Source organism: Podarcis bocagei (assembly GCF_964188305.1).
Source record: "Podarcis bocagei genome assembly, chromosome: 14".
Classification (NCBI taxonomy): domain Eukaryota; kingdom Metazoa; phylum Chordata; class Lepidosauria; order Squamata; family Lacertidae; genus Podarcis; species Podarcis bocagei.
The window spans coordinates 36432470-36452888 of record NC_138139.1 but is presented as its reverse complement, the minus strand read 5'-3'; the positions used below and the strand labels follow the sequence as shown (position 1 = coordinate 36452888).

General features: G+C 45.3%; 1 protein-coding gene across 2 annotated transcripts in view; it reads right to left on the bottom strand.

The window, feature by feature from the left end:
* Positions 1–20419, bottom strand: part of PPL (periplakin) — a 48871-nt gene that overhangs the window by 14106 nt on the left and 14346 nt on the right. For both annotated transcript variants that reach the window (XM_081170401.1, XM_081170402.1), the window contains exons 2-9: positions 11354–11453; positions 9490–9644; positions 8282–8402; positions 5500–5625; positions 4336–4377; positions 3307–3468; positions 1881–1988; positions 1636–1731 (exon numbers count right to left, since the gene is read on the bottom strand). In XM_081170401.1, coding sequence (XP_081026527.1) covers positions 1636–1731; positions 1881–1988; positions 3307–3468; positions 4336–4377; positions 5500–5625; positions 8282–8402; positions 9490–9644; positions 11354–11453 — 910 coding nt within the window. The remainder of the gene's footprint in view (positions 1–1635; positions 1732–1880; positions 1989–3306; positions 3469–4335; positions 4378–5499; positions 5626–8281; positions 8403–9489; positions 9645–11353; positions 11454–20419) is intronic.

Genomic DNA, 20419 nt, shown 5'->3' with positions numbered 1-20419 from the left:
AATCGGAGCACAGAATCTGGGAGCCTCTGCCTTTCTGAGCCACCTGCAGAAGGCAGATGCCTGCTTGATCAGTAACACCTGACAGCAAAGAGGTTCAGGAAAGAGTGACGAAGGGGGGTAAAACAGGTCGGGCAAGATTGTTTTCTCACCAGCTCCTTCGGCTGTTTCCCATACAAGCAAGCATTGCAGCACCCAACGTGGGTACCTGCTTGCTTAACACGAAGCCGTGCTAGACAAACTGTCTGGCAGGACAGCTTGCTATTTGATTATCAGGAAAGCCACCTCCCTGCTGTCCTCCCCTGCAAATGACAACATCTGACTCACTTGCTCAGAACAAATCCCTGGGCTCAGAAGTGTGTGCCCTTTGCACCAGCCCCTGGGTGGTGGATCTCAGGGTTTGTGGGGTGGGGAAAACAAAGCATATCCTTCAAGGCTGAAATCTGCCCACAGCTGCTGTATGGGACAACCAGGCCTCTGGGCCTCCAACACTGCCACTAATTGTTCCATTTACAGCCACCCATCTCATCACTCCCTTAGTGCTGCCATGCTGGTGGAAGCAGAGACACAATGGAGCATGTTTGGGGAAATCTCAAGGATTGTAGAAATACCCCCCCCCTTAAAAAAACCTTAAATAAGGGTCGCAAGAAGTTTTGTGAGGAGTATTATTAGAAATATTGTAAAAATGGACAAGGGGGAGGATGGTCTGTTAAGAGATGTAAAGGCAATATAAAGTTAAGAAATGCATAAGAAGTGGTTAAAACGGTGGATCATCAGAGGTGCTGAGGGAAGTCTAAAAAGATTGTATAAGTGATAAGTTTTGTGGTACATTTTATAATTTATATGTTAAAATTAATAAAAAATATTATTAAAAAAAACTTAAGTAAGGTGGGGAAAATCCCTCCCTCCTCTAAAAACACCCCCCCCAAACACCCGAGGACTGAGCATGCCCAGTGATCACCAGGGGTCATGGAATGTTGAATATCAGCTGGAAAAGAAAAACAGAAAACTGAGCAAGGGGACAGTTCACAGAAGTGTCGCCCAACCTTTTTGGAGCAGCAGTGGTCACATCTAGAAATATGAGCAAATTTCAGGAGACTACCACAATCAGCCTTCTCTCCCCACCCCACCCCCATTGGAGGTTTTTTCCTTCCTGATCTAAATCATTTAAGTCAACCGCACTCAAGCCAGCCACTGCCAAAAGGTAAAATAAAAGACAACTGGGCCCCTCAAAATGAAGTCTTCACAGGTACCAGGTAAAGCACAAGAGGGCACAACAGTAGGGATACTAGGGATTCTCTTTGGAGTAGATCCACTGTGTTGGATTCAATGCAAGTTCCACTCCGCAATCCCACTGAAATTAATAGGCATGACTGACTCAGGTCCTTCCATGGGTCTACTCCAAGTAAGACTTAGCTGAGTATAGCCCACTGAAATTAATGGACCTAAATTAGTCTTAGATTCTAGCAGGTCTTCTCTGAGTATGACCAACTCCAATTGGGGTTTACAGTATCCTGAAGGAAGTTGGTTGGTTGGTTGGTTGAGATCCTGAATGGGAGCCATCTTGCTAGAGGGCAAAGATGCACTGCTGCATTTTCTGACAGCCCCTCCTTCTAAGTGTCCTCAATGGAAAGGTACCTGGTGATAGTCCTCCATGAACTTGAGGTGACTCTCCTCACAGATAAGCAAGTTGAGGTACTCCTTCCAGTCAGCATGGACTGCCTCGATGTGAGCCTGCAAGCAAGAGGATAGCGGGTAATGCTTAGTAGGTCACAGAAGGGCGGTGGCGGGGAGACACCTCTCAGGGACCAAGAGAGACTCTGATAGGGGACCAGCTGGGGGTGGAGAAAGGATCTCATGCGCATGACAGCAGCCAAACTCACCTCAATGGGGATCTTCCCAGGGTGACTTTGGGCCAGTAGCTTATTGCCGTCCTCGTGCAGCTTGTTGATCGCTCCCTCTTTTTCTTCCAAATTCCGGTTGATGAAATTCTAAAGGGAGAAGGAAGGAAGCAGAGACGTTACCATCTTATGTCTCGGCGGTCCACAACCCAGTCGGGCAGAGTGGTCTAGGGGGATCCAGCACCCATTACTATTTCTGCAGCAGGGCCCCTGTCTCTAGCATGCTTAGAGGCACTCAGTCAGCATGAAAGGGGAGCTTTTCAGCCTCTATATGCTCCCAACACTAAGCATTGAGGAACACTGAAAACACAAGGGGCTTCAGTTTCAACTAAGTTCTCTTATGTACAATGGAACTTCAAGGAAAAGACGGATATTGGAGCAGTCCAAAGCATTTCCCCATGTACAGGCACAGGAAATTATTAGATTCAGGTGAAAGGCAACACGTGGAGATCTGCATTGATGGTTGCAATGCATCCTTGGTTATTATTATTGCGTAGTCTTTGAAGGTTGTGGCTGTGACTATCATGAAGAGACTGACACTTCTGAATTTCCTTCTAACACTATTGCTGTGACTCTCAGCAGGTCAAGGAAACATTGGTTTCAACCCCATTCCACACAGGGCCTTTAGTTGGATCGAGGTCGCTGGAGTTTACAAAGCTTCTCTCCACAGGTTACCTCTTCTGTCTCCTTGCCAGGTTTATTTTCCTTAATTGAATTTATAAATAAAAATGGATAGCCGATGTTTATCGTATTGAGAGGAGACCCATTGAAATTTATGGATCTGCTCTGAGGACGGCTAAGTTGGCTGTCACCCAATGTAAGTAACACTTAAAAGAGTTTTGTATCTAACAGTCATACCCAGAGTAGACCCACTGAAGGAAGTGGGTCTAGTCTGAAAATCAGGTAATTGGATACAAACCAGAGTAGCAAAGGCAGGTCCCAATCCTGAGCAGTTTACAGTCTAAAATTATGCAATGCAATTAGCCACAACAATATCACCACCAACACCATTTATCTAACACCTGTGTACACACTACCTTTAAAGCATATGTGAAACGCATTCTTTCCCAAAGGATTCTGAGTACTGAGTTTACCCTTCACATATTTACAATTCTCAGCAACCCTTAACAAACTAGGGGGCCCAGACTTTTGTGAGGGGGAAAATGGGCTTTGGACGTGCTTTTAAAGTATAGTGTGTACAAAGGGTTTGTGATGTCTTAAGATGTACAGATCAGATTAGTTCATACTGGAATTCACGATGATTACCACCTCCTTTAATATATTTCTGCCCTTCAGCTTTGATTCAGGCTGAATAATTCAGATCCAAATGCCAGAATGCGTTTTCCACACAGATCTCAAAGTCAAACTGCCTCCTGAGGGGGGGATAAGCTCTGGGGAGAAAATGTACCTCATACTGGCGCCGGCGGCTTGGGTAGTCGAGGTTACGGTCGCTCCAGTCAAACTGCATCCTGTCTTTGGCCTGCTGATCTAGCCAGTAGAGCTTGTTGGTGCAGCGCTGCATGTAATCCTGGAGCGAGTTCAAATCCTGCTGCCTCTGTTGGGATCCTGACTGCAAGCAGAGAGGGAGTTTTGTTAACCATCAAGGCTTGGAGATTGGGAATCACAGAAAGCAACTTGAGAGAGGGCTAAGTCTACTGTGAAATACATAACTTGTGCACTCCTGTCTCCTGGTGTCAAGATTCTAGACCACATTGAGTTGGGAATGGGAGGGGCAGGGAAGGAATAGCAGTGAAAGTATCTTGTGCACTTTGCCAAGCTCTGATCAAAGTTAGGAACAACAGAGAACACTCCCAGGGTATGACTCAAAGGGCCCTTAAATGCTTATTGACACTGATCAAGGCTTCATGTGCTGAGATACGGTTTAGGGGGGTGTTGTTGTACGGGTTGTTATTGATATTATTTTGTGCATCTTTATTTTTATATCTTATGATTTGTGTGGACATTTTCAATTTGGTTGCATACTTTTCGATGTTTTATTGTTTATGAGTACTTTTGTTATGTTTATAATTATGTAATTTTTTTCATGTTGTAAGTCGCCTTGAGTACGTTTTGAACTATGGAAAGGTGGCATGTATGCAGGAATCCTCCTCAGCGCTGTCTTAATTCAGATGGGGTATAGCATGCCAACCAAGGTCTCAGCCACACCATACATGTAACACACACGTAAATCATATGGCTTCCTCCAAAGAGTCCTGGGAACTGTAGTTCACAGCCCTCACAGAGCTACAGTTCCCAGCACTCTTAACAAACCAAAGTTCTCATGACTCTCTGAGGGAAGCTGTGTACATTAAATATGCTCTGTATATGGTATGAACGGGACCCAAGAGTCTCCTCACATCACCTCTGACCCGCTTGGATGTACCAAAGTTAGTCCCTGATCTTTCGAGAACGGAAAATAAAAAGAACAAGGTCTTACCAGCAGTTTCTGATATTTCACCTGGAGCCCACTCATATATTCCTGGAAACAAACAAAGAGAAGATGAACAAAAGACAGGACAAGGCCCCCAACAGAGGGTGTTACCACACTTCCCAAAGCAAACACACTTGCTACGTGCATGCAGCTTTTAATCAAATGACCAATCGATAACTGGGGAAGAGGCGATTTGCATCCCCCAAGAGGGTACTGGGTTCTGTCTAATTCCTTTCTTTTTCTTTTTGCTCTTCTTGCCAAAATCAGTGAGTCTTTGGGAAGGGCGGGGGGGGGGGGAATGATGGAGGGGAGCAGATTAAGCCTTTGTGCTGGGGGTTAGCTACCCTGATTTGTGTATTAGATCTTTCCTCCAGTGATCCTATACCAAGGAAATCCTCTTCTCTCTCGTCTGGTTCTCTAACCACTACAACACATGGTCTTGGTGTGTTTGCTGTGGGAGACAGTTATAACACACGGCAAAAGTGTTTTGTTGAGTATTTATTTATTGGATTTGTATCCACCCTTCCTCCCGAAAGAGCCCAGAGCAGCCAGCACATAAGCTTTATCTTAAGCATTCTAAAATAGTTAAAACATTATAAAAATAGATTCAGTAAACAGTAAATACAAATGTTTTCAAATACCTCCTGAAAATTAATAATAGTGAGACAGACACATCTCACTAGGGAAGGCATTCCACAAATGGGGAACCACCACTGAATAGGCCCAACCGGGCAGCCCCTCATGGTGGCAGCCCCAACAAATAACCTCTTTCATTCAAATAGTAAAGCTTACAGAGTCTCTCATTTAAAGACTATGTAGGCTGTGGAGGAGAAAGGAGAGGAGGTAGAGTTAGGTAGGACAAAGTAACATCTGCAACACTTACTCAAACCTGCTACTCAAGGTGGTGTTGGCCCTTGAACTGTGTTTGAATCACTTTTTGAGAGATCCCTGAAGCACCTGAACCTTTAGCTGGGGTACATCGGGCAGAAATCCAACAGGTTCAGCTTTCCTCATCATCGGAGCCCCTGTGACGGGGAAAAGCTACACCAGTTGGATTTCTCCTGTCACTGGTACAAGGCACAGGAACTGTGGAAAACCAGTTCTGTCCCTTCCCCTCCTCCTCCCCACCTGCCGAAGAACTGCAAAGCAGGCATTAGAAGTGCATGATACCTTGTCACCTTCCTTGCTGATGTGCGGTCCTATAGCCATCACTTCATTATGGAAGATGTTGTGCTCCTCCACCTGACCATTGACTGATGGCAAGTCAGTGCCGAAGCCCTTGCTGTTCAATATTTCCTAGTGGTAAAAGAAAAGGGGGAGGTTCCAGTCTTTCCTCCAAACTCCTGGCAAACAAAGCAGGCCAAGAACGTAGCAGCACAGGAGGCTGCCTTATACAGAGTCAACCCATCAGCCTGTTTAGCTTAGTATTGTCCACAGCCAATGTTCTGCAGCCTTGGACTCCCTAGATGTTATTGCACTACACCTTCCATCATCTCTGACCATTGGCTAAGCTGGCTGGGGCTGATGGAAGTCGTAGTCCAACAATGCCCGGGAACCGAAGGCTGAACACTCATCTACACCAGGATGCAGACAGTTCTGGGCCAAAAATTCCTCCTGCATTTTGTAAAACATTCCTCATCAGAAATTGCACTTGGAAATTATCAAAGAGGACAGGGAAATCCTTATGGGTGGGATGTAGGGATTTTGTGGCATTTGCCTTATTTTTGAGATGGCAGGTGGATGCTGTTGAGCGTCATTTCTGTTGTTCTACAAGCCATGTCTCTAGCAGTCTGCATTCTGCAGCCTTCCTGGGTGCCCACATTTCAATAAAGGTCATTTAATTAAACCATGTTCAATTAAAGGGAAGACAGGTAACTCTTCCCATAGGTTGTTTTTTCTTATTCTTCTTTTTCAAAACAGCAAGCACGGGCAGCCAGAGAGTTTGCAGTGCACTAGAGAAATGTTTATAGGGAAGGAAACAGAGACACCACCCTCGGCTACCTTGCAAATGAAAAGGCAAGAGTCTTGGGAACGAGGCAACAAATCACCAACCCCTTTTGGCAGGGCCAAAAATGTCTGTGAAACCGGAGAACAGATTTCAATGCAGCGCTACCTCCAGATGTCCCAGTGATGGCTGGGGCTGATGGGAGCTGCCGTACAAAACATCTGGAGGGCACCAGGTTGGGGACAGCTGGTCTACCCTGATTTGGCATGCACTGCAAAATTCAACGAAGTGCAACTTCCAAAAAATGGCTGCATTTTAGCTTGCATCTTGTTTTGGAAAGAAGGTTCACCTTTTAATGCAAACTGAACTGAATGTGTCTCCCATCCCTAGATGCAAATATCTAGATTGTTGTTGCTGCTGTCTTTCCCTTCCTCCAAAACAAAACTGTCATGTTTTAAAGCCCACTTGTTGAAATTTTGCACAGGATGGCGCTGAGCCAAGATGCAGAAGGCTCCCTCCTGTGATGCTGGATAGCCGTGCCCTGCCCCTGGCAGAGGGAGGAAAGCTCCCGCCAGGCGGCCCAGAGACAGAACTGCAAAGCTCGCAGAACCTGGGCTGCTGCACAAAGCCTCTCATTAAGCCAAAAGCCAGGGGGCATCTCCAGCCAGCAGCCAGGGAGGATTTGGGGGGGATTTGCAACTGGAAGCTGACAAAGCAACTGGAAGAGGAGCAAAAATCAACAGCGGGGAAGAGATCTGGCAGCCTAAAGCTTCTATCTCTCTACCCCGTTTTGTGAGCTGATTAACAGTGCCCAGGCACCTGACGAGTGGGACGGGGGCAGGACTTTCATTCAAGACAACGGACACTGCGTGAGCTTTTCAGTACACTCATGGCTGGACTAGGGGTTGATGGAGACAGGTCCATCCAGATGAATGGGGGCTGCCCCACCAACCTCAGTCTGCCCTCAGCCAGCCCCCACCTGTTTACCTACCTCCTTAATTACCAGTCCAGGTGAGAACACATCCTCCTCCTTAGTTTTAGTGTTAACCCTTGCAGAACTCAGCAGGGAGGAGGATGGGGCATTTGCTCTGTCTGTCATTGGCTCTGGCTCCGCCTGTTATTTCTTCTGGCTCCACCTACTCTTGGGCCACCTGCCAGCCCACAGGTGGAAGGTACCATTTCTGAATGCCCACCCCATACAAATAAGGGAGCTTCATCCCAGTGATGGAAGTACTTTAATATATGGAAGTACTTTAATATATGGAATTGTTTTAAATTGGTTTATATATACGGAGCTGTTCTTGATAGGGATTCCCCCCCCCCCACTTTTATTGTTTTCTGATTGTAACTGTTTTATTTGTTTTATAATTGCGTATTTTACTGTTGTAGCCCATTCTGGGACATTGTGGTTGAGACAGGAAATCTAAATAATACATAAGGAAACTAGGCAAAGCTTATAGTTCATGGATTACGTTAATGTGCACTTTTTAAAATGTGCAATTAGCAGTTAAAGGGAAGTCTGAGACGTATTGGGGTTGCAGAGGGTGGGGATGGAGCAAAAGGAAGGTTTGTAAACAACTGTTTGGGGTGAGGGGTTGGTCTTTTGGAGGGTATGCTGGAGGATGAGCTAAATTCTCCGCCACTGGTCCAAAATGCTGCTGTGGCTTCAACTCCCCCCCCCCCCGCCACTTACCTACCAAAACAAACAAATATCCCCCATGCAAGTTACCTGGATTCAGGCAATTAACGTCATGTTTAGTTAAGGCCCAGAATGGATTAAAAAAAGGCTCTTTGGCAAACAGAAATCTAGCACAAGAGGGAGAAAAGTTCAAGCCCAGCTCTCTCTCTCTACTGCACTACATTTCTAGTTCCAGGGAGATGTGCAGGAGAACTCCACTTAGTGCTGTGCTAGATGCCCCCAAAGCCCATATTTTGGAAGAAATGGCTCCAGTCTAAAGAAAAAAAGAGATCAGATGTTCACTAACTGGATGCAAAGCACCTACTCACCTGCTTTTCTTCAATCACCGTGGTCCAGTTGACTTGAGGTTCAATTTCCTGTGGGGTGAAGTTGTAGATCTGATCATGTTTCACACGCAAGTTGCCCACTCTCTCCTTTAGTTGCCGGATGCTGAAGGAAGGAGAGAGAATACAAGCAATTACTGGTTTCTCTGAACAACGTATAGACGAATCATTCCCCCTCCCCTAACTTCAATACTACTTTTCTCAAAGTGAAACATTTTGGACCCCCCCCCCAAAAAAAAACCCCACCTACCCCACATTGCAGACAGGGTAAGATGTGCAAAAATGTCATATCAATTAATTCTGTTTTCCAAGTGTGGAATTTAAGGATCTACACTAATTACACAGTGACACACTCTCTCAGCCTAACCTACCTCACAGGGCTGTTGTGAAGATAAATGGGGTGGTAGAAGACCTGACTTGAACTAGCCTAATGTGTTGGTTTGAAAATATATATATATATATCAAAATATATTTTTATGTGCATTTTGAGAGAAAATTTGTATAGAAATGCATTTTTGGGGGTGGGGAGAATGTGCTTTAAATCAAAATATGTATTTTGGCACTCAAACCTGGACTTATGGTTGAGGGCCTGCTAAAGTGGCATCGACTGATAACAGACAGATTTGCTCACCCCTAGATGAAAGTTTCAAATCAAGCACCATCCCATATTGCAGTGGGGGGGGGGAGGACCTCTGGCCCATGGGCCTAATTGAGTACATTAGGCCTCTAAATGTGGCCTGCAAGGCCATTGGGGCAAACTAAACCCACCTGTCTGTCAACTGATGTCATATGATGTTAGGTGTGGAGATCTGTTATCTCCAACCTAAGTGTTAGCTAAACTTATATTTCATCTTAGTGCTGTGGTGCTCTTTACAAGGCGGCAGGCAGTAGCTTATCTCTGATCTGAGCATTGTAGGAGTACAACTTTACTATCAAGCTAAGCTTCTGCTGCTGCCTTTTGCAGTCATAGAGCAGGCAGAAGCTTACTTCTGATCTTAGCACTGTAGTCCCACCATGATAAGAACAGAGATAAGCCTCTGCCTGCTCCCTTGGCTTGAACTTTTTATCACCTGCCAGTGGGTGGCCCCACCCATTTGTCAAAATAGCTCACAAAAGCAGGGCCCAACTCTGGATCTAGCACTCTGCCCAGATCCACTTCCCCACCCCTGCCCTACTGGCTTCCCCAGACTCACTCTTCTGTGATCATATCCCCCTGTGGGTGTTTCATGTGGCGAGCGATGGCAGCATCCCCATCCAGGACATAGAGGAGCTTATCGGATTCTATTAGCTTATCTGCCGTGAGGTCTTGGTACTCAGCAGGTTGACCGGCCTTAAGCTTGTGCAGGTCCTGAGAGAGCGTTTGGAAAGGGAGAGCAGGCTTATATAAACAGCAGAATCAACACAGCGCAAAAAGAAGTATCTCGGGTCCTCTTCCTAACCCCGCAAACCTACAGGGAAGAACTGATCCAGGGATCACTCTAAACAGATCCACCCCACTTCTGTTTTTCACTCACAGCTTTGAGCTGGTTTTCATGTTTTTCGTTGTTAAACAGAAGCAGAATCAATAGAGCTGTGAGGTTAGAACATTAAGAGAATGGGACTCCGAATGAAACAGTAGAGTTGGCACCTCCTTCCTTCTAGGTACAGAGGCTGACCAGACCATCAAGAGTGATGACAGGCAGGACCCAAACCAATAACTTCAAGTTACAAGAAAGTTAATTCCAACGAAACATCAGGAAGAACTTTGTGGCGGTAAGCGCTGTTCAACAGCGGAAGGGACTTGCTTGGAAGGTGGTGGACTCTTTTTCTTTGCAGGTTTTGAAGCAGAGGTTGGATGGCCATCTTTTGGGGTGCTTTAGTTGAGATTCCTGCATTGCAGAGGGTTGGACTAGATGGCCCTTGGGGTTCCTTCTAACTCTACAATTCTATCACAGCATCCTTCACCATACATCAGGCCAGGAGACTACTATAGCAGAGCTCCGGCAGAGGGGAATGGTTAGGGACTCAAAAGGAGGAGCCGGGTGAGGTGGAGAGCTGCCACCACACAACACAGATCAGCCGCCAGAGGCTGCTGGCTCACTCTGCCCAATGGCTGGTGCCCATTGGGACTGGTAAGATGGAAAGCAGGAAGCCTAAATAGTCTGTGGAGCCAGAGCCAATGGCAGGCAGAGCCAGCTCATTCTAGTTTTGTCCCCCAACCTCTTCCTCCCTGCTTAGTTCTACAAGGGAACACTGAGACTGAAGAGGAGGAGGGAGCCGATAGCCAATGCCAAGTCCCAGTTCCAAATTGTTTGGAAGAAAGAAGGCAGGCAGATGCGGCTGGCTGAAGGCAGACAAAGGTCGATGGGGCAGCACTAAGGGACAAATGCCTCCACTGCCTAATGGTAGGACAAGCCCTGCAAAACAATAACCGTTGCTAGGTTAGAAAGTAGGAACTAAGCCTATTTTACAATCTGAATTGTATAATTAGAGATGGACATTTGTCACCTTAGGCTGCATTTACATTTAAACTGGTCTGAACTGATGTTTCACCCAAAAGGAAGCCTAGAAAACTTAGTTTTGTACAGGTTTTGAGAACGCTGTGTTAGAAAATTCCCAGTATCCTTAACAAACTACAGATTTTCTGGAGGACACCATTTGTTTTAGATGTGTTTTAAATATATGGTGTGAATGTCATCTTATTTGGTTCCCCCAAATGTTCAGAAGCCACATTTTGTTTAATGTTACTTTTTTTCAGTCTCTGGTTCTGTGTTTTATACTGATCTTATTTAATTGCTAGTTTTTAATTGTATTTTTATCTAAGTTTTCTTGTGTTTGATTCATAGAATCATAAGAGTTGGGAGGGATCCTGAGTGTCATCTAGTCCAGGAATTTCAACACAAGGCCCCATCCTATTTGAAACCACACCAGACCCTGCTTAGCTTTGCAAATGTACAAGCAATTTTATTGCTGCACCATTATTAATATGATTCATTTCTATGTAAAAACCATGTTGAGGTTATTTTTTTAAAAAAATGAAAAGTGGTATATAAGAATGCGGAAATAAAATAAACTCACGTTTTGCATCTTAGAGTCTGCTTCCACAATGTTCTTTTCCACCTGGTCAGCATTTTTCTGCAACTTCTCAATCAGCTCAGACAACTCCTTGCTGGATATGCTGTGAAGAGAGAAAGAGATTTCAAGAAGGATGAAACAGCAGATCACAGCCAGCCAGGAGCTCACTCAGGGATATAAGATACAAGGAGCAAGAGTTCCCCTGTGCATATGCAAAGTGCTTTTAATTCACCACCAAGTAACTGCAGCCAGTTGGCCACAATTTTTGGAATAAGAGGAGGAGGGGATTCCAGGAAGCACTCAGCCCCTAACACCTTACAAAATAAACACTACAAAAACAGCAGTTGACTACACTAGTCAGTAAAATCAAAAGAACAGTAGACTACTTCAGTGTAGTGTTTGAAGGACTTTTTTCTGGTGAAGATAAATGTTTATAAAGTACTTTCCTTTCATAGCTAGTCTAATTTTTAATTTGCAAAATGCTTTCACAACCTTTATATTCACCCAAACGAGCACCCTGTGAGGTTGGTTACAGATAGCACCATTTTAATGCTGGGGGGGGGGGGAATCAAGGCTAGTAGATAGTGATTTGCCCAAAGCTAAAGATCAAAGCCATGTCTGTGTAACACTTGCCAATTTCTTTTTACTGGTCCTGCTTCTGTGCTTTTACAAAGCAACTGGACAGGCATAAATTGTGTGAACCTATCCCTAGTAGGGAATTAAGAGGTGGGTAAAGTTTAACTCATCCATGACATGCTGCTGTAAGAGCCACAGGAGTTGCCCATGGACAAAAGTTGGCAACTGGCCATTGATGAGTCTTTGGACAAGAGAGGAAGCATTCAGCAATTCAGATGGGTGTCTGCAGTCTAGCAGGTTGTGGTTGATGCTCCACCCATGATGGCCTCTGGGCACCCAGGAGAGATTAGTGTCTTCTACCCAATGCTACTCAGCCTTGGTCATTCCCCATCAAGTTTCCTACACTGAAGCCTAGTCATGCAATTTTTGCTTGAGGGCAGTGGAGTTGGAACATCCTCCTTTTTCTGGAAGTGACACTGGCTCCGGTTTGGCAGAGTTGGGGCAAAATAGCAAACTGTTGAGGCAAATCCAAGATGGTGTCAAGCCACAGAGCCAACTGCTGTTGCCTTCAGGAAGCAGCCTTTACAGGGGTGCCAACTAGAATAAAATATTTGGGTGCATGCACACCATTTGAATGGCAACACCCATCAACTTTGGAGAGGGCCTGAACCATTCAAATATTTTATTGGGGGACGAAGGGACCTCGGCCTCTAGGAGTTGGTTCCTATGGAGTTAGACCACCGGCCCATCTAGCTCTGTACTGCCTAAACTGACTGCCAGAGGCTCTCACAGGCTATATACGTCCTAATTTATGAGTGTACGCCTCCTTCTGGCAACTCCTGCTGCCAAGCTGGGGCCAAATGTATTGCTCTGTTTTCCTTTGGACCACATCAGCGAGGCTGAGAGGAGGGTCTTGTTATATGGTCAGTGCAGGACTTCCATACACACTGCCCAGGCTTGAGCCCCGGAGAGGTCACTTTGGTGCTGCAAACACAGCAAAAGCAACATGGGTGGCAGCAGTTACGAGTTACAGGTCTCTGCAGCCACAGCAGGCGCCGTGATTCTCCAGCGGTTTATCATTATTTATTATTGTTAATTCTTATTTATTGTGATGATTATACGTAGAGCTGATCTGGCCAAACTTCAGGCTTGCAGAAACTACCTTTTTTTTTTTTTTACTGGAACCTTGAAGTCCATCAAGTAGGGGAAAGCTCAAAACAGTGGTTCGTGTGAAGGCGGAACCAGGTCCAAAATGGGGCAGAGCCAATGACCTTTTGAACCCCATGAACCATACTCTGAAGATGGTCAGTAAATCAGCATGGGAGTTACTACAGATCAGAGATCCTAACAGGGTTAGACAGAGGCTAAGCCTGCCTGCTGTCCTATCATCTATAATTTGCCTCCTTCAGGAAGCAGAAGCTCTCCCCTCTCTCAGTTGTCTCAGATTTCAGTCCATTGAGACTTCCCCCATAGAACTCACTGGGATTCTTCTGAAAACTAAGTCACCCTTGTTTGCAAAGTCTTATGAATTAGAGTACAGTGGTACCTCGGGTTAAGTACTTAATTCGTTCCGGAGGTCTGTGCTTAACCTGAAACTGTTCTTAACCTGAAGCACCACTTTAGCTAATGGGGCCTCCTGCTGCTGCCGTGCCGCCAGAGCATGATTTCTGTTCTTATCCTGAAGCAAAGTTCTTAACCTGAAGCACTATTTCTGGGTTAGCGGAGTCTGTAACCTGAAGCATATGTAACCTGAAGCGTATGTAACCCGAGGTACCACTGTACTATTTCTTATAGTTCTGAAACTTGAGGCGCATTCCTACCCAGCCACCCCCAAATCCAAATTAGAAGCTGTCTCCCTGCTTATACTGCAAAGGGTTAAAATATGCAAAAGCAGGAATAGCCCTCTGCATGACTCCCTGATAAGAGCACACAGGGACATAACAGGCAACCACCTCTGCAGACGGTGAATGAGTGATTTGGACTCATGGAAATCTTTGGTTATTTCATTTATTTCTCATAACATAATAGCTGTTCCCTCGTGGCAGATAGTTTGGGAATGACTGTGCTGGAGTGATGAAAGCCTGGCACTTGACAGAACCTTTTGGTGACGCCTCCCTCCTGCTTATACAGTACTGTTCCTACTAAGCAATTGCCTCTTGACTTGCCAAACTTGTTCTCTCTCCTAGCCAAGCATCCTCTCGGACGGAGGGTGACTCACAGCTCCTCTGACTGACAGTTTTGGACAGGAAACGAGACAGCAGCACAGCATCCGGACAGGAACAACCAGAGATCCTGAACAAGGGGCAAGGTCTAATGAGAGGCTTGTGCACTGGAAGAACTATGCCAGCAGCATTCCTAGGCTTGTGAAAACTGAAGCAGACAACCACAACCACCACCACCACCACCCCCCCGTTTTCCTAAATGATGCCTTAAGAAACAGAATGCAGCTTTTGCTTGCAAATGATAGGAACGGGTAAATTGGTCAATTCTGATTTCTCTCATTTTCTCCCAACCTTCTTCCGTTCAGTTCCCCATGTTTCCACTTCAGTTTTCAAAATTAAGGTGAAAAAGACCCCACAAAAAATCATCAGCGTTAAGTGTCCTCTATTTGTCAAGGCATGGTCAAAATCAGCACCCCCACCATTTTCCAAATATTCTCCCCCTGTGAAAGTGGGGACTGGGGGGTGGCTGCTTTGGTCTCCCCACCTCCCTGTCTGAGGGCCCTCCCCCCTGCCACCTGATTCTGCATGGCTGGTGATGTTTCAGATATACAGTCGTACCTTGGACTCAAACACCTTGGCTCCCAAACAAATCGACTCCCAAACAATCGAAACCCAGAAGTGAGTGTTCCGGTTTTCGAACAATTTTTGGAAGCCAAACATTCAGCACAGCTTCCGATTGCCTGCAGGACGCTCCTTCAGCCAATCGGAAGCCACACCTTGGTTTTCGAATGGTTCCGGGAGTCAAACGGACTCCCAGAACGCATTCTGTTCGAGAACCAAGGTACGACTGTATACGGTTTTGCACTCAAAGGATGGGTTTGCTATTAGTAATTGGCTACTGCAGAAAATTATGTGCTAGGATCAACTGATCTTGTGCTCACAACGGAGCCATCACAACAAACACATGTAGTAAAACGCATGAGCTGAACCTAAGAAGTGTGAAGATCCCAGTTCAGTTCTCACCTTGGCCACAAACTCACAAGGTAGCTCTAAGCAAGCCATTGTCTCTCAGACCCACATCTGAGAAATGTGGCTAATAATAAAGTCACCAAGATTATGAATGTTTGAATTGCTTTGAAACCCACCCCCAATATATAGACAGATAGGATAAGGGCCTTTCCAGATTAGTTTGACATTTTTTATTTTGTTTTTGCAGGTGTATTCTGCAATATGTTATTGATGCAATAATAGTGCATTAGCAGTGAATTTATTCTGAACTGTCCATTCACCATTCTGCTTGATTCCTTGTTCTGTGATGCTTCCCCAGTGTTACTGGAAGGAAACACTTGCACTATAGTGCAAGAAAATAAACAAGAACATTTTCAGTGCAAGAAGCTACAGGATTTCAACAGGGAGTTACTGGGACAGGCACTGGCTGAAAACAAAGAGTATGTCTGCCCTAAAACTTTTGCAGGGGTAAACAGTATTTGAAAGCAGGAGCACAAATAACTACCCCAATAGCATCATGAGTGCAAATCATCGTGAATACATGGTAAAAAGGACTTCTAGAGGTGCCCTGAGTATTATCATTGGCATCAGAAACGCCTCCAGTACAATAAGGTGCAACAGACTCAGGAAAAATACTCCTACATTGGGTCACAAGAAGTCAATTCACACAAACTTGCAAGTGGGGGCAAATGCACTTTTTCTGGTTGGTTTTGGCCTACCGCAGGCTTCACACTCATTCCGGTTGTATTAAACTTCAAGCTTGGTGTCTGTCACTGTAGCTCTGCTTGATCAACAAAGGCATGCCATTCCTGCCAGGCTTCATATACCAGCAGCAAATGAACAGTATTGTGTAAGGGACAATAACCATTCAGTTTGTCTTTCAGACCCTGCCAGGCAGGCAAAATGATACCACTGGACTCTGGTCAGCAGAAGGCTGGAGAAACAAAACCCTCCCTAGCAGCTCCGCTGAGAAGCTGCACGTGCCAAACAGATTTACACAAGTGGGACTTGCAGCTAAATGTTGCAGTGCAACATGCTCCTGTCCAGGGCTCCAGCCAGCCATGGATGTTTTTTCAGAGTACTCCATTCCATTCCCCCTCCGGTTTCCCATCACATCCCCATCCATCGCACCAAAGCAAGTTTGGCACCAATTCTCTCATGTGATTTATTCCATGCATGAATGCTGATGTGCTGTGGAAAAAAAGTGCCTTAAAATCAACTCTGCACCACAACCAATGTAGCTTTTATTTTAATTTTATTTTTATTTTTATTCTTACATTTGCTAGGGAGATACTTTTTTCTTTCCCTTTTTAAGCTGGCATGCTCTTTCTGTTTCTCTCAGAGAGTTTCTCATTTTTCCAATCTTAAATTCAGTTCTCTACATTTCTGTAGCAATTTGCAAAAAACAAATGTATGATTCTATGAATTCTATGCATTCAAGGGAACATTTATCCTAATAAAAACATTTTTGCAAGCAGTTTTCCCTAATATAATGCATTTTTCCATGTTCCTTTCATGAATGCAAACACTTTTATGGACATTCCTCCCTAATACATGCATTTTGGATACGTTCTTGCTTGGAGGACTGCATTACAAAATTCAGAGGTGAATGAATTTCAAAATAGCACTGTGTTTTGCATTATGGTTCAAGAAGTGCAAATTAGTTAGTTTCTAATTTAAATGGAAGCAAAGCTGAATTTCCACCATTACCACACCATATTCTGCAAGAACTCTGGAGACTGCAGTTTTTGTTGCGGGTGTGAGAGCCTTAGACTCTTCACATAATTATTGTTCCTGCAATTACTTGGCTATGATGAAAGTTAAACCGGTTTGATAATAGTAGTTCAGAGTTGCAGTGGGGAAACACCCAGGACCTCATCCACTATGGAATGAGATTTTAGATGTGAAATATGAGGTTTTTTTAAAAAAATAAAAAATAAAAATCTTACCCTGTTGCAAATAGGACATTATTGTTCCTGGTTATTCTTATTTCCTGAACCTAACTTGTTATCACACCCATTAAAAATATGCAGCCAGTATTACTGGAATGGTCTTCAAAATAGAGATCTGCATTCATGCTAACAACCAGAAAATGACTAAAGGTAAAGGTAAAGGTACCCTTGCCCGTACGGGCCAGTCTTGTCAGACTCTAGGGTTGTGCGCTCATCTCACTCTAGAGGCCGGGAGCCAGCGCTGTCTGCAGACACTTCCAGGTCACGTGGCCAGCGTGACAAGCTGCATCTGGTGAGCCAGCGCAGCACACGGAACGCCGTTTACCTTCCCGCTATAAAGCGGTACCTATTTATCTACTTGCACCTAGGGGTGCTTTCGAACTGCTAGGTGGGCAGGAGCTGGGACCAAACGACGGGAGCTCACCCTGCCGCGGGGATTCGAACCGCCGACCATACAATCGGCAAGTCCTAGGCGCTGAGGCTTTTACCCACATCACCACCTGCGTCCCAGCCTAGAAAATGACTACCACAATCTTATTGTTCACCCCAGTTCTAAACTCATTTACTTGACATTTAAGCCTATGGTATTACAGTGGTGCCTCGCAAGATGAAATTAATCTGTTCCGCGAGTCTCTCCGTCTTGCGGTTTCTTCGTCTTGCGAAGCACGGCTATTAGTGGCTTAGCGGCTATTAGCGGCTTAGCGGCTATTAACGGCTTAGCGGCTTTAAGAAAAAGGAAACAAACTCCCCCATAGGGAAATTCGTCTTGCGGAACGACTCAAAAAACAGAAAACTCTTTCGTCTTGCGTGTTTTTCGTCTTGCGAGGCATTCGTCTTGCGAGGCACCACTGTAGTCGATTTTATTTCTAAGGATCTTGAAGACCTCCCCTACATTTGGAGGCTTTTAATTAAGGGGGGAAAGTGAGTAAGAGGAGACATGATAGAGGTGTATTGTGTGGAAGATCCAGGATAAAATGAAGTAATCCACACAGCATATTGTTAAATCAGATTTAGTGATAGCCACCCCCTTGGATATCCCAATGACCGTGTTCTTCTTCCACTGCTGCAGGCAGTATGCCTCTGAATTACCAGTTGCTGAGAATCTCAAATAGGGACTGTGCTCTTCTGATCAAATCCTGCTCACAGACTTCCCATAGGGACACCTGCTTGGCCACTGTGAGAACAAAATGCTAGACTAGATGAGCCTTTGGCAGGGCTTTCCTTCAGTGACTTCAGGGTTTCAACACAAGTTGGCAAAGACTACAGAGGAAGCTTTATCAACCTGCCTAAGGAGTCAGGGGAGTGCCTCATTTCAAGACTGCTATAAAAATACAATACAGGAACTTGGTGGGTCTGTGGTCGCAGGGGCAGGGACCAGGTGTAAAACTCCTACGACAGTCACCCTCAGATTCAGAGCTGCTGCTCAGTATGCCAAACATTGGTTAAGGAAGATTGAACTAAGAAACTATGGCCCTCAATACTGGAAAACCATAATTGGAAACTATTGTTTCAAGAGGGTGGGAAGGTGATAGACTCCAGCTCTCATCAGACCCAACCAGCATGGGATGCTGGGAGTTGTAATCTAGCAACATTAGGGAGGAGGTACAGGTTCCTCATCCCTGCTGAAGTGAAAGGTGACCAACTGTTATGGCTGGATCTCAGGGAAATCCATTGCAGGACTAGACTAGGAGGACTTTTGGTCTGATCCAGCAGGGTTTTGCATTCCCTATGATCAGCACATGAGGCCTTATTAGAGGGGGTTCCCAGATTGGCTGCCCTGATCTGTGACAGGGTCTTTTCAGCGGTGGTTCCCTGGTTGAGGAACACCCTCCTTAGTGCGGTGTGCCTGTCTCTACCTTTATTAACTTTCAAGAGGAATTTGAAAACATTCCAGTTGACCCGGGCATTTGGTGGCTGAAGAATACTGTTCCTGGCAACCTCAAGATCACTGGATGGAAGTGTGTTTTTAATTGCAATTGCTTTTAGTAAAGGTAAAGGGACCCCTGACCATTAGGTCCAGTCGTGGCTGACTCTGGGGTTGCGGCGCTCATCTCGCTTTATTGGCCAAGAGAGCTGGCGTACAGCTTCCGGGTCATGTGGCCAGCATGACTAAGCCGCTTCTGGCGAACCAGAGCAGCACACAGAAACGCCGTTTACCTTCCTGTTGGAGCGGTGCCTATTTATCTACTTGCACTTTGACGTGCTTTTGAACTGCTAGGTTGGCAGGAGCTGGGACCCCGCAACGGGAGCTCACCCCATCACGGGGATTCGAACCGCCGACCTTCTGATTGGCAAGTCCTAGGCTCTGTGGTTTAACCCACAGCACCACCCGCATCCCGCAATTGCTTTTAGAATGTTTTTAACTGTAAAACAGTCCTAGTCTGGCACTATAACCACTACACTGTCTTGAGCTTTTGGGAGGAAAGGCAGGATATATATGTAAAGGGTGAGCACTCTCTCTCTCTCTCTCTCTCTCTCTCTCTCTCTCTCTCTCTCTCTCTGTGCACCTGGTCAGAGGCACTGGCGAACGCAAGCCCACATTAAACTCTGAGTAAAGACATCGACATGAACTACTAATGGAAGGCAGATGTGAAGCCATTCAAGAGAACAGATGGTACTAGTATCCATTTGGCTGAGATTGGTTTTCTTTTTCATTAAACACTGTGGCTTAGCCATTCTTGGAGGGGGTCAAAGGACCTGTTTATTTACTGGAAGGACACCCTGGGCCTCCCTCTGTTGTGCCAGGGCATGGGTGGAGCAGCAGGAGGTTCTTTTGCCAAAGAATCCTGGAGGCTCTTCGAGACAAATTACTCACCCTTCTGCACTAGAAACTGCTTACCATCACTATTATTATTACAGTGGTACCTCGGGTTATAGACACTTCAGGTTACAGACGCTTCAGGTTACAGACGCTTCAGGTTACAGACTCCGCTAACCCAGAAATAGTACCTCGGGTTAAGAACTTTGCTTCAGGATGAGAACAGAAATCACACAGCGGCAGCAGCGGGAGGCCCCATTAGCTAAAGTGGTACCTCAGGTTAAGAACAGCTTCATGTTAAGAACGGACCTCCAGAACTAATTAAGTTCTTAACCTGAGGTACCACTGTATTCATTATTTATTGAATTTAAATACCACCCTATACCCGGAGGTCTCATGTACAACCACTTTGCAAAAGACTTTGCTATCTTTGCTCTTTTGTTTTGTGTATACCACACTGAAGTTTAGTGAAGATTTGACAACCCTAAAAAGTATCTGTTTTACAAACATGGAAGATTAAGGCTGTGGGTTAGTGACTCTAGCAAGATATGCATATATGAAAAAAACGAGAGCATGTGATGTTAAAAGCACACATTCTCATTGCAGTAGACAC